This window comes from Balaenoptera musculus, chromosome 7, assembly GCF_009873245.2.
Source record: "Balaenoptera musculus isolate JJ_BM4_2016_0621 chromosome 7, mBalMus1.pri.v3, whole genome shotgun sequence".
NCBI classification, from domain to species: Eukaryota; Metazoa; Chordata; class Mammalia; order Artiodactyla; family Balaenopteridae; genus Balaenoptera; species Balaenoptera musculus.
Window position 1 is genome coordinate 102,037,044 of NC_045791.1, and position 14,628 is coordinate 102,051,671.

At 43.6% G+C, this 14,628-nt stretch overlaps 1 protein-coding gene across 12 annotated transcripts in view; it reads left to right on the forward strand.

Moving 5' to 3' along the window:
* Nucleotides 1-5,240: 5,240 nt before the first annotated feature.
* Nucleotides 5,241-14,628, forward strand: part of AGFG1 (ArfGAP with FG repeats 1) — a 69,588-nt gene continuing 60,200 nt past the window's right edge. For 3 of the 12 annotated variants that reach the window (XM_036857719.1, XM_036857724.1, XM_036857725.1), the window contains exon 1: nt 6,055-6,221. In XM_036857719.1, the coding sequence (XP_036713614.1) occupies nt 6,055-6,221 (167 nt within the window). Of the gene's footprint in view, nt 6,222-14,628 lie in introns of all 12 variants that reach the window. The other 9 variants (XM_036857716.1, XM_036857722.1, XM_036857715.1 and 6 more) reach the window with 7 other exon arrangements.

Sequence of the window (14,628 nt, forward strand, 5' to 3'; positions counted from 1 at the left end):
CATTTATTTATTTTTGGCTGCACTGGGTCTTCGTTGCTGCGTGGGCTTTCTCTAGTTGCGGTGAGCAGGGGCTGCTACTCTTTGTTGCGGTGCGCGGGCTTCTCATTGCGGTGGCTTCTCTTGTTGCAGAGCACGGGCTCTAGGCACGTGGTCTTCAGTAGTTGTGGCATGCAGGCTCAGTAGTTGTGGTGCACGGGCTTAGTTGCTCCGTGGCATGTGGGATCTTCCCGGACCAGGGCTCGAACCCGTGTCCCCTGCATTGGCAGGTGGATTCTTAACCACTTTGCCACCAGTGAAGCCCAAACCCACTGTCTTTTAATTAAAATCGCACACCTAGTCTCAGGACTAAATGAAGCTCAGGTTCTTTATGTCTCAGCACAGAAGGAATTCAGCGAGAGGCATAATGATAGGTAAGAAGTGGATTTATTTAGAGAGATACACGTTCCATAGAGAGAATGTAGTCTGTCTAAAAACACAAGAGCGGTCCTGGGAGAAACACTCTCCACAGACAGAGTGTGGGCCACTCAGAAGGCAAGAGGCCCCGAAACATGGGATGGGCAGTTTTTATGGGCTGGGTAATTTCATAGGCTAACGAGTGGGAGGATTATTCCAAGTATTTTGGGGAAGGGCCGGAGATTTCCAGGAACTGGGCTACTGCCCAGTTTTATGGTTTTTGACCTTTTATGGTTAGCCTAGGAACTGTCATGGCACCTGTAGGCATGTAATTTAGATGCTAATGTATAACAGTGAGCGCATAATGAGGCTCAAGGTCCACTGGAAGTGGAATCTTCCGACATCTTGGACCTAGTGGGTTCTAACCAGTTTATGTCGTATCCTCAAGGGCTATGTCATTCTTTTAGAGGTTGTGCCCTGCCCCCTTCCCGCCTGTTTCAGTACCATGAGCACATATTATGGGGTCTGACTTGATTGGGCAGGACAGGGAAGGATCTCTGAAAAACAGATATTGAGCTGGATCTGAGAAATGAGAAGGGAAAGAGGAGAGGGAAGGCTGTTTTGGGACGCATCAATGGCATTTGCAAAGGCCCTGCAGTGGGAGAGAAGAGAATATAAAAAACTGAGAAGGCAGGGGGGTTGGAGCAGACTGGTGGAGACTTAGGGTGGAGCTGGGGCAGGGTCGGGGAGACCAGCATGGGTAGCAGGAAGGAGGCTGCCTGTGCAGGGCTGAAACCGAGCAAGACCTTATGGGGCCCTACTGGGCACAAAAGCCTTTGCTTGTCCCCTATTCCTTGTTTGTAGGAAAAAGGTTTCAGCCTCCTAGAGCTTTCCTGAGTTCCAAAGGGCAAATTCATGCTGTTACTAATTAGAGGCGTGAGGGAATGCAGAAACAAGGGAAAGGCAGTCAAGAAACAATACTGCAATGATGGGGCAGGGTCCTAGTTCCTCCTTAAGGGATATACACAACAATCTGATACGAATCTCTGAGTTCTTCTACAGGAACTAAGGCCACCACCCACGTGGAGGATGGTAACTTCAGGCTGAACACAAGCACATGGACCCCAGACTGGTAGGAACCAGAAGGCTGATGATTGAGAGTTCTGGAACACCACTGTGTTACCTCTCCACCAACCAGTCAGAGGAAGATCATGCACCCTGCAGACCTCCCCCCAAATTTTGCCTATAAAAACTTTTCCCTGTAAACCATTAAGAGTTCAGGTCTTGGACTTCCCTGGTGGTGCAGTGGTTGAGAATCCGCCTGCCAATGCAGGGGACACAGGTTCGAGCCCTGGTCTGGGAAGATCCCACATGCCGCGGAGCAACTAAGCCAGTGTGCCACAACTACTGAGCCTGCGCTCTAGAGCCCGCGAGCCACAACTACTGAGCCCACGTGCCACAACTACTGAAGCCCGCACGCCTAGAGCTCGTGCTCCGCAACAAGAGAAGCCACCGCGTGAGAAGCCCACGCACCGCAACGAAGAGTAGCCCCCTCTTGCCACAACTAGAGAAAGCCCGCACACAGCAACAAAGACCCAACGCAGCTAAAAATAAATAAATAAATCTATAAAAAAAAAAAAGAGTTCAGGTCTTTCGGGCATGACCCACCCATTCTCCTTGCGTGTCCCTTGCAATAAACTTTTCTCTGCTCCAGACTTCAACGTTTCAGTTTGTTTGGCCTCACTGTGCATCGGGCACAGGAACTTGGGTTGGACCACAGGGCCTCTGGGTCTCCTAGGGTCTCTATCTTCCTATCAGCAATGCGAAGTCTCTGAAAGGCAGGGGGAGGAGACTGAGGATGCCTGAATCATATTTGCATTTGGAAAGATCACTCTGGCTGCAGAGCTAACTTCTCTGAAGGTAACTTCTGCTTTGCAAATCCAATATGCAGGATCGGTATTCAGTTATTGGAAGAAGAAGGTGGCGCCTTGCAGCCGGATCTGGGTTTGAATTCCAGCTTCATACTTCACTTATGGCGAGGCCTTGGGCAAGCCAGCATTTCAGAGCCTCAGTTTCCTCGTATATAAAATGGGGATAATAATACCTCCTTCTGCATTGTTGTGAGGGTTAAGAAAATTAAAGAAAATAGTTTTGTTTGACACGTTGCAAACTCTCCTTGGGATCTGAGAAAGTAGAAGCCTACTTTGATATTATATGGGGTATAAGAAAGCTAAAATTCAGCAGGTCATAACCACTTTCGGCTTTATTTGGAGAAAACATTTTGGACTTCACCTGAACTTCACCTTCCTACAGAACGACAGTCTGGAAGTACCTTCTCCTGACTCTAAACAACAACACAATAATACAACAACCATGTATTAAACTGTTTGTACCGGGGCTATGGTCGCGCCTTCTGATTTTGGCATTTATCAGACGATAGACCATGCACAGGTGAACAAACAGAAAACATACAAATGGCAAGTGAGCGTTATAAACATAGAAACTAGAAAGCCATTGGTTGTGGGTTGAGTGCATTTGTTGGTGATGAAAAAGAGGCTGCTGGGTGTCACGTTTAGTCAGAGGGGGGCTGAGTAAGCCTTGTTTTGATCAGTCCAGGATTGAACATTTCAGTACTCTCCTCTCCTAAACAGCCAGGGATCCTGGGGCAATGACACTCCAGTTGACCTTAACTCAAGGGTTTTGTCAAAAAGACTCGGGAGTCAACTTTAAGAGGCTCCCCCTATCTGATATTGAGACGATGTGAGTGCCAAGGATGTGAAATATATCAAATATGTTTTCAAATTCTTGAGTTTGTAACGACACTGAAAAAATATTGATCACCATTGCAAGGTGTTAGGAAACCAATATATTATTTTGAAAATTTGTGAATAAATGAAAGGAATCAAATATGCACCCTGCCTTTCTGATGTGAACTGTGCCAAAGGGCAGCTGAGGGAGAGTTTTTCTTTACAGGAAAACTTTTCTTTCAGCTGATACATGAAGAAGGAACAACAGAGTTAGAATATCACCATTTTTGAACCCTTAATGAATTAATGACTCTAGACATGAATCATCAATGGCTGCCAATGTCATAAAAAGATAGAAAGATACCCCCCCACCCCGCCCCGTTATGCGACTCCTGATGGAAGAACACAAAGATAAAATTTGGCCAAAAAACAACAGCAAAAAAATCGAACTGGATACACGTGGACTGGATCCAATAACATATTCTTAGGAAACAGAGAGGACAGAGAAAAATGTTAAATGACAGAGACTGTGGGAAATGACATGATGAAGGGTCCAGTTCCTAAAAACAAAACGAATTGCAAGGAAAAAGGAGACGGAGGGGCAACCGTAGACTAAAAGAGATTTTAAGAGACATATTACCCAGTTGCAAGGTGGGGATTCAAACAAACAGTAAAAACCTTTTTTAAACATTGATAATCGGAAACTTCAACTCTGATGGGATATTTGATGGTTTTAAGGAATTATTGTTAATTTTTTAGGTGTGTTAATGGTATTGTGGTTAAGTTAAAAATCCATTGGCCAATCCAAAATCTGTCGATCCCTTTCTTTTAATATTAAAAAGATTATTATTAATAGTATTGTTGACTTGAAAAAAAATTCACAACCTAAAAATTGAGAGTTATGTTTTATTCGGTGGGAAGTTTTAGGACTTCAAGTCTGGGAGGCAGCATCTCAAGTAACCCTGAGAGAACTGCTCCGAGGAGGCGAGGGGGGAAGCCAGGGTATATAGGAGTTTTGCAACAAAGGGCAGGTAGTCTGAACATCAAAAATTATTGTTAAAGAATACCAGATATCCCAAGTTAAGGAATTTAGTGCTTTTCTATGTATGGGAAGAGGCAAGAGTCCGGGCTCACTGAAATCATTCCTTTGATAGGCACCTCAGCTCTCTGGGGCCGATATCCCGTGTTGTCACAGCCTGAGTTTCCTCAGGGCTCCCTGTAGGGAGTGGCTGCAGTCTGATGGCTGCTAGATGGCAGGTATTCTTTCCTTCCTGAGTTTCCTCAGGGGTCGCCAGCCCACCATCGGCTGTGGCTGCAATCACTGATGACAGTGACATCCTTTGTTTACTGATATGGCAGGCAATATTCCATTTCTCAGTATCATATTAATATGAAGTCTCATTTGGTTGATTTATCCAGTCACTTTCATGGCAGATCTGGAGGCTGGCCTTGGCAATTAGGAAACCTGGATTCTAATCTTACTTTCAGTCATTCACCGGCTGAATGACTTTGGACTCACTGGGTCTCCCTGTATTCTTTTGGGAAATGAGGGGCAGGGATGATTTTTAACGTCCTGCTGGTTGTGGATTCTTGGAGTGATTAAGAGATTTGAGTCCGGCAGTCTGACTGTCTGGGCCAACCCACGTGTATCCTAGGGTAAATTTACTTAATCCTCCAGAGCTTTGGCTTCCAGATTTGTAAAATGGAAAGAACAATAATGCTTACCTCGAAGAGATCTTGTGAAGATTAAATGAGATAATGCATTCATTCCATAAATACTGAGCACCTAGCCTCCAGCTCTGGGAGGGGCAGAGGGTGGAGTCGTGAAGAAAACACTGGGGTGCAGGCTGTTTTTGGAGCCTAAAGGGAGATCCCAGATAAAACATAGTAAACACTAAAGGAGTAGGATTTTAAACAGCTAGAACTATGAAGACAATACAACACAGCCATTTCATGGAGAGTGACTTTCCAGGAACGTGGAAATATTCACATGGAAATACTGCACTTTCCAGGCTGCATGGATGCATGAATGCCGTGGCCTTCCACGTGTAGCAGTGGTCCTCAGCCCCGTTGATTTCACTTCCCTCTATCATCGCTCCACATACAGCAACGTCAGGGGATTTTTGGTTGCCACAGCTGTGGGAGGGATGGGGAGGTCGTTCTGGCATCTAGTGGATAAAGGCCAGGGATGACGCTCAATATCCTAACACCGCACAGGATAGCCTCCACACCAAAAAATTAACTAGTCCAAAACGTCAACAGTGGCATGGTTGAGAAACCCCGCTGTAGAGAGAACAGCAAGGATCAAGGGTCCTGAGTCAGGAGGGAGCTTGCTGTGTTCGGGATACATATGGAAATCCATTGAGGCTGAATAAACCAGGATGAAGTGAGAGAGGTAGGCTGGGCTAGATGATGGAGTGCTGTTTAGGGCACACGGTGAGGAACTTGGAATTATCCCCAAAGCAGTGGGCAGCCCTTGGAGAGCTTTAGGCAGCGGGGGAAGGCGACCCAAGTAATGCGCTTAGCCCTGTAAGCGTGGCCGCAGTAACTCCTCCTGGCCAGCAGAGGGCGCCGGCCGACACTTGGCCTCCGGCCGCCCGGGGAGGGCTTTCTCTTGCCGTCCTCCTTCCTCGTCTTTTCCCCTCAGGAGAAGTCGGGAAGGTGGCGGCGGCGGCGGCGGCGGCGGCGGTTGTCCCAGCCGGGCCGGTTGGTGTGGCCCGTCAGCCCACGCTCCGCAGCGTCCGCGCCGCGCCCAGCCCAGTCGAGTCCCGCCGCGGCGGCCGGGTCCGGCGCGGGCGGCGCGCGCTGACGGAGGGCGGCGGCCGCGGCCAGGGCGGCCGGTGGGACCGCGGGTCCCCGGCGCAGCGCCGCCCGGCTCCCGGCCCTGCCGGCCTCCTCTCTCGGCGCCGCAGCCATGGCGGCCAGCGCGAAGCGGAAGCAGGAGGAGAAGCACCTGAAGATGCTGCGGGACATGACCGGCCTCCCGCACAACCGAAAGTGCTTCGACTGCGACCAGCGCGGCCCCACCTACGTGAACATGACGGTCGGCTCCTTCGTCTGTACCTCCTGTTCCGGCAGCCTGTGAGTGCGGGGCCGCCGGGCGGGCGGGGGGCCCTTCCCCGGGCGTGGGGAGCGGGCGGCTGGCTGGGGGTCCTGCGGGGGTCCGGCCGGCGGCGGCGGTTGGGGCGCGGGCTCGCGGGGCGGGGCGGTTGAGGCCAGCGGCCGGGATGCGCTGGGCCCGGGCCGCCGGGCTGGGGATGCGCTTTCGATTTCGCCGGGCGAGGGTCCAGGCCCGGGGCAGCCTTTGTGGGTGGGGCGTGGGCGGGGTTGGGGTCCGGAGGGGGCGCCCGGCGTGAGCATCTCTGGTCCCCGCGGAGCCGGCGCTGCCTCCCTCGGGCCTCGGTTCTCCCGGGCGCTGACCCGACGGGGCTGCAGGGGAAAGACGGGAGGAGGCTGGGGAGGGCCGTGCGGGTCCTTTGTGTGCCCCGCCTCTCCGCCGGGGCGCGGCGGTCCCGAGCGATACACCTGCCGGGCGCCGTTGCGGGGTGGGGAGCGAAGCTGGGGTGGGAGAGAGCAGGGACACTTAGCTTGGGCTTTTTTCCCTCGGGTCGAGAGTACCTAGGTCAGTGCGAGGAAGCCGGCACTTAGGAATAGTAGCGGGATTAAAATGTCTTGATGGCAGAGATGTGATTCCCAAGGGAAAAGTTAGCTAAGATTAATTGCGGGAGAGGGAGGCAGAGAAAGCAGACGTGAGGTTGCGGGGCTTTAGCTTTATGGTCCAAAGAGAGTCTTGAGGAGTTCGGGGGAAGTTCTAGTGGAAATAAGGTATTGACTCGGAGCTGTGTCATTGTAAATATGGTGGTGGTATCTGTAAGATTTCTCTGTCAATAGCTAAGTGTCCTGGCTGTGTACAGAAATGAGGAGAGATGGAAAGACGCATTGTTTCAGAAAAAGGGAGACCACCGTCTTGAATTACTGGGATGGTTTGTATTTCTTCCTCTTTGCTCCATTAAGCTGCGTTTTCATAAGACTTTTGTTGCTGTGATTGAAGGTTTCTTTTGGAGAGTTTGCAGATGATTTTGGAACCGAATAAGTTGCTTTTATATGCTGAATTATTCTGTATTAAGTTATTGATGAAGTGGTAGTTACTAAATGTTCGTAAAACCTTTGGTTTACCAAACATCTACTTAAGTTCTTTCACTTGTACCATTCTTTGAAATAAAGTAATTTGGTACCCCACCTCTCCCCCAAAAAACTTTGTAAGAGTAATACTGAGGCAATGGATATATGAGAAAACTCATTCTTGGAAAATGCAAGGTATGCCTAGTAGTGTACGATTTGTTTTTGTTTTGTTTTCTTCTTAAGTTGGGCAAAGAAGCATTATTACTCTTCCATGACTACTATTTCTTCAACAGACATTTATTGGGTGCCTACTAGGTTCTCTGTAAAGCCTTGGGCTGTGCTGATGATTAGAGCAAAATCCTTGTTCTCTTGGTGCTTACGTTCGAGTGGAGGAGATGGGAACACATAATAAGTAATCAAATGAGAAAAATGTCAGGGGCAAGTATGCACTAAAATAGTATGATAGGAGAGACCTTCTCAGGGAGGTCACTTTTATTTTATATATATATATATATTTTAAATTTATTTCATATTATTTTTGGCTGCGTTGGGTCTTCGTTGCTGCACGCGGGCTTTCTTTAGTTGCGGCGAGCGGGGTCTACTCTTGGTTGCAGTTCGTGGGCTTCTCATTGCGGTGGCTTCTCTTGTTGCGGAGCACGGGCTCTAGGCCTGCGGGCTTCAGTAGTTGTGGCACGCGGGCTCAGTAGTGGCTCGCAGGCTCTAGAGCACAGGCTCAGTAGTTGTGGTGCACGGGCTTAGTTGCTCCGCGGCATGTGGGATCTTCCCGGACCAGGGCTTGAACCTGTTTCTCCTGCATTGGCAGGTGGATTCTTAACCACTGGGCCACCAGGGAAGCCGCAGAGGTTACTTTTAGATTGTAGAGTCAAGAAAGCACTCTGAGAAGTTGATAATTAGTGATGTTATTGAAGTACAACACAATCCTAGAGCTAGGTGGTATTTAGGAGATAGTCTGGTTCATTCTTTTAATTTACAAATAAAGACTTAGTTTGTGGGTAACTTTTGGTTTTAAAATGAAGCCAGTAGTCCAGTTTGTTTTGAGTATACTTTTATTATGTGCATAATAAGTATGCCAGTGTTTTTACACAAGGTCCTTTGATACATTTAAAGTATTTAGTTTGAAAAGTATGTATATATTTACTCTTCTGGATTTCTGACATTTCTGTGTAGCTATTTGCAAGTATAAATTTACTTTATTGCAGCAAATGTGTAATATGAAAAATATTTACAAATTTCTTCCTAGAGGTCACATTTCCGAAACATTATATATGAAAGGATATCTCGTTATACATGACAATTGTTTATTTTATTGGAATTTAATCTGTAACAGATAGGACTCCATATCTCTGTTTAGTGGTGATTCTACAAATATTTATTGCTCACTTGGCGTCTGTCATGTACTGTGGGAGGCACTGGTCCTCCTTGGATCCCGCTATCCTTAAGGAGCTTGCATTCTAAGTATGTAAACATAGTTATGATACACTGTAATATTTCATATCTTTGAGTTATCCCTGAAATACGTAAATGTATAGGGAAAGCTTCACAGAAGATTTGATGCCTGAGCAAAGACCTTTAAAGACAACATCCACATGGCAGGTGGCTTCATGTAGTTGAAAGAACAAGTACTTATGAGTTAGATAAACCTCGTTTTGAATCCTGGCTCCAGTTATTAACTGTGTGGTACTGAGAATGTTAGTCTCTTTGAGTTTCAAGTTTCTCATCTATGAAAAGGTGAGGATAAGGTTTACCTTATACATTTGGGATGTAGATTAGTTTTCAATATTAGAGATATTGTATGTTTGACATCTCACATGATGCCTGGGATATATAATATCAATAGCTCCCCAGTATATGAGGGGCATTATTAACAAGGGGGACAGGATATTCCATGAGTAGGGAACAGTATGTGAAAGATGCTGAAATGAGAAGCAGCTTTATAAAAAAATCTATCCGTTTGGATTCTTTAGATGTAACTCAAAACCTGACTCAAGTTGGTTTAAAAATATGAGCGGAGGGACTTCCCTGGCGGTCCAGTGGTTAAGACTTCGCCTTCCGGTGTAGCGGGTGCAGGTTCCATCGCTGCTCAGGGAGCTAAGATCCCACATGCCTCCAGGCCAAAAAACCAAAAAGCGGAAGCAATATTGTAGCAGATTCAATAAAGACTTTAAAAAATGGTCCACATCAAAAAGTCTTTAAAAATATGAGGGGAATTTATTGTTTGTTTTTAAATAAGACTTTATCCAGCGGTTAATGATGTTGCCTCGATTTTCCTCATCCAAAGATGGCTGCTCCCAGCTCCTGGGGCTACGTACTGCCTTAATTTATTTCATTGTTACAACTTTTCCAGAAGTTGTGATTCCGTCTGGGTTAGCTTAGGTCATATGGCTAAGTAGAACCAGTGCCCTCATTGGATGCGTTCTATGATGACGTTATTGGAACAACAAGAATCTCCAAATAGAGTTCCCAAATCAGAAATCTGGGATCCTTGTGAAGGAAAGAATGGATCCTGGATCAAATGTCTGTTGCAGAAATATTGAAAGGACAGTAATTCCTGAGGAGTTTTTTCTTTGGAAAGCAATAATACAGGAAAATACTTTAAGAATAATAAAACTATTGGATTTAATAATAACGTCTTTGCTATTTAGATGACATGGTATAATTGAAAGAATATGAATTTTGAAGCCACATTTTGACACTGCCACTAGCTTTGTGACTTAGGGCAAAGTATTAAGGCCACTATGTGTAGGTTGGCCTGGACCCATCCTCTCAGCCTCAGTTTCTTTATTTGTGATAAAAGATGATAATATATAGCTTAAGGTTGTTCTGAGGATTAAATGGTACAATTCATTGAATATTTATTGAACATATATTATTTTTGAGTATGGGGCTGAGCAGTGGATATACATATATGAACTGAGTCATGTTAGCTGCCGGTCAGAAACCTTGATGTGCCTAAAAAATGCTGATACACAGTAAAGAGTATCTACTATCATGAATTTAAAATTTTAGGATAGTCACATGCCTTTTATCATTTATTTAGCAGTATCTTTGTTTAAATAAATCGAAGAAGTATCTTATTGTTAATGTTACTAGACTCAGCTGATCTTTTATTTCCTGTTCTTTTTTTTCAGATGACTGCACTCTTTGCTTGTATGATGCTTATTTAGAATATGTAACTGAATTCCGATTGTGAAACTTTAAAATAGACTTGAGATAGATGTATTAAACTGTTTGTCACTGAGGTAGAATGGGGTTGTTCTAACAGATTGATTTGTCAGTCTTTCTGCTTCTGTCTACAGAAATATTTAGAATTATGAATGGCATTCTGTTACAGCCAACATAAAATATTACCTTCATGTTAAAGAACTTACAGTTGATTTAAAGACTACGTTTAGACCAAATTATTTATTTTGTGGAGAGTTTTAGCATTTGTGTAATCAGTAAATAATATGAGAATTGTTCTATCCTTTAAAAATGATTCATAAACTTTTCAGAGAGAGTTTAGATAAAAATAAAAAATTTGAGAAACACCGTGTCCCACTTAATACCAGCCCTTTTATGTGAACAGTGCGTTTAAACTTGGAATTTCACAGGAGGATAAATGTAGACTGATAGTAACTTATACTCTATTAATTTTGTGTGCATTTTGAGTCTTTTGGTGAATCTTATAAGAATTTTGACTTTAAAGTTGGACAGATGAAAAGAGGCATTTGTTTTTATACACTCATTAGCATTTGAGTGGATTGCAATCAAATACCCTTTTGGAACTCTGTTTATAATATTCAGTACCACATGAGCTCACAGTTGGCGGTGATTTATATCCTTAATTCCCTTTTCACTTTTTTTAGTACTCTAACCTGGCTACATTCAGTGAGATATTTTGACAACTTCCATTTAGTGTGAGTGGGAAAACTGATACTTTTTCAGTTGTGAAGGGCAGAGGTTTTTTTTCTTTTTTAAACAAATATTCATTAAGTCCAGGCACCAGTACATGTGTTGGGGATACAAAAATTAAAGAAATGAAAAATAAGATAATAATAACTACTAGTTAGAATTACTGAGTGCTCACTCTGTGTCAGGCATTATTCTAGTAACAATCATATAAGGAAAGTACTGTTATTCTCCACAACTTTAAATTGTAAAATGTAGCTTACACTCTTAATGTAAAAGAACTTACAGTTGATTTAAATGTTCTTTAAATTTAAAGAACTTACAGCTTGATGTAAATTGTTGTGAATTCTATATTTGAGGGATTTAAATGGTGGATTTTACTTCATTGGATTTTAAAAGGCAGAACAGGTACTTTACGGATGTATCATGCATTTTTGTTTTATAGTTAGGTCATGCTTTTCTTTAAATAGTTTTAGTTAGCTTCAAATGTCTGTTCATTGACTTATTTAGAAACTGTTGCTGTGTATTGTGAGTGTAATGGGATATGGTGCTGCCTGGTTCTGATACTGAGTGTTTTGAGTTTGGCACATAGGTACCAAGGCACTTTTATATCAAATTTGTATCTGTTCTTCTCTCATTTGTCTGTGAATTTGGATCAGTGTGATTGTAAACACTTTGACCTTTAGTCAGTTTCAAAGTAGTGGTTGTACAATTTATCTAGATTAAATCTATATTAAAATTTTGTGAGTTGGATTACAAATAAAAAGAATTAAAACATTCTTTTAAGGAACTTGCTGATCTCTGGACCTCAATTTAAAATTTATTGCCTCTTTAGAAACCTCTGTATCTAATTTCAGTACACTCTTTGGAAAATAAGCAAATCCCCAGACTGATAATTTTCAGTCTTTTCTATGCAACATGCATAATGCTTACATTCTTGAGAAGCTTCTGTGGAGATATTCAGGACTAGGTGCCATTACCCTTCCTGTGTTTTCCTCCACTCAGTAATGCATTTCCCAATCTACATGGTCAAATCGATGATTATCTAGGACTATAAACCTTGGATTCTTCTAATGTATATTAAAAAAGTAAATCATTCATAACTTTGGGTACTTTGTTGATAGGTTCCTCGTGACATTCTTTACAGCCTCACACATTAGAGCTGTTGCCCTAAAGACACCTGATTGGACATGATTAGAATGAAATTTATTAACTTATAGGAGGGATAGGAACCTTATTTGAATTGTTCTATGTATGGGGAATGAGTTTTTGTTTGTTTTTAAGTTAGAACATATTTTTCCAAAGACTCCTGAGTAAGACATGGTCTCTTTTTGATTGGTACCATAACTGCTTTTTAGAGGGAGGGAAGTCATAGTTACACTTTGCTTTTATTCTAGTTGCTTATTTTAAGAGATGAATTAACAAACTGGAGTATGGTGTAAGGAAGTTGATTAGGATAAGGAGATTTGAAATTCTGTATGAGAGGAATATTTGCAGGGACCAGAAGTGTTATTAGCTTAAAGAAGAAAAAACTAGAGAGTGAGGGTGGGGCGCTGTTCATGTAGTCACTGTCTTTGGGTAAATTAAGGCCTTTATGTGGAAAAGGTAATAGGTTTATTCTGTAGGGGGAGATACAAGACCAGGTATGGAAGTTACAGAGAAACATACATGTTTAGAAAAGGAAGAGGAATTTTCCTTGTAGTGTCAGATTCTAAAAATTCTTGTTCTTCCCCCATTTTTTGGTTAAATTTTGCAAGATCTTTGATGGGGGAAGTATGAAAATCAGCAGAACTAATAATGTGGGAAGATGTGAAAACTTCCTCATTTCTCTCTTCTAACCTTTATCTCTTACTCTGTGAATCTTGGTGGCTCTAACTTGGAACAGTTGTGTTCAGTAGGTACTTCTATAAAAAGATGGCTAGTGTCTAGTAAAGAGACCTGATATTTTTGAAATAGGAGGGATTTAAAATTTTAAAAATTCCTCATGTTTTCTAGGAATGTTTTTTCATCAAAGAAACCAGCCTACCTATATGTCAGTTAAATTTGATTTTGAAGGGAAAGAACCATTTATTTTCCATTCTTTTTTATGTTTAGTTTTTTTTTTTTAATTTTATTTATTTATTTATTTATTTATTTTTGGCTGTGTTGGGTCTTCGTTTCTGTGCGAGGGCTTTCTCTAGTTGCGGCAAGTGGGGGCCACTCTTCATCGCGGTGCGCGGGCCTCTCACTATCGCGGCCTCTCTTGTTGCGGAGCACAGGCTCCAGACGCGCAGGCTCAGTAATTGTGGCTCACGGGCCCAGCTGCTCCGCGGCATGTGGGATCCTCCCAGACCAGGGCTCGAACCCGTGTCCCCTGCATTGGCAGGCAGATTCTCAACCACTGCGCCACCAGGGAAGCCCCTATGTTTAGTTTTCAATTGAATTTTAATTTTTATCAGAAGAATATATGCACGTAGTTTAAAAAGGCCAGGACTTACAGCGAGCAGCAGCAGTCGCCTCTTCCCTTTCTCTGTTTCTGATTACCATAGACAGTCGGTTCTTTTGTTCTTTATTTACCTTGGTATTTCTAGCTAACATGCTTACAGCTATTTTTTGATTTTTCAATTTTTGCTTTTATCTGTTGACTTCTCTACTGTACAAGAGGGAAGATAAGGCTTTGGCCCTCTTAACACTCCTCTCACTCTCACTCTCCACCTATACTCTGCATCTACTCCTTCAGTATAACATCACAATTTTTGGTTAAATCACTGTTTAGTATTTACCTTATTGCATTATGTACATACTGTTCTCAGCTAAGTCGTACAGTATATTACTACTGCATTTTCTTTCTTGTACTGCCTTTTCCCCCTGAAGTTTGTAATTGTCTAGGTTTCTTCGCTTGCATTGTTTTCCATGTGTGTATCATTAATATATCCCCAGATAAATTATCTCTGGCTGAGGTATATAACTGTTTTCAATATGACCAGATATGTCAGGTACTTTTTCTTTTTTCCCTGGGTACTTCTGTCATCCTCTGGTCTGGAAATGCTGCTCTCTAGGCCTGCTCCGCAGCTGTCATCCTGGGACTTTCTCCTGCCTTCATTGTGGAAATTCCCTTCATGCCTAACCTGTGTTGAAACCTCTTTTTCCAGGACCCCCGCATTTCCATCAGCCTCCTGATTCAAGGTTAATGCGAGATCAGTTTTGAGAGCTACATGGCTGAAAATGTCTTATTCTGCCCTCACATTCACAAAGGTGAAAATACTTTACCCTTGGAATTTTTAAGGCATCGCTTAATTGTCTTTAATTAATTAATTAATTGATTTTTGGCTGCGTTGGGTCTTTGTTGCGGTGCGCAGGCTTCTCATTGCGGTGGCTTCTCTTGTTGTGGAGCACAGGCTCTAGAGCGCAGGCTCAGTAGCTGTGGCGCACGGGCTTAGTTGCTCCGCGGCCTGTGGGATCTTCCCGGACCAGGACT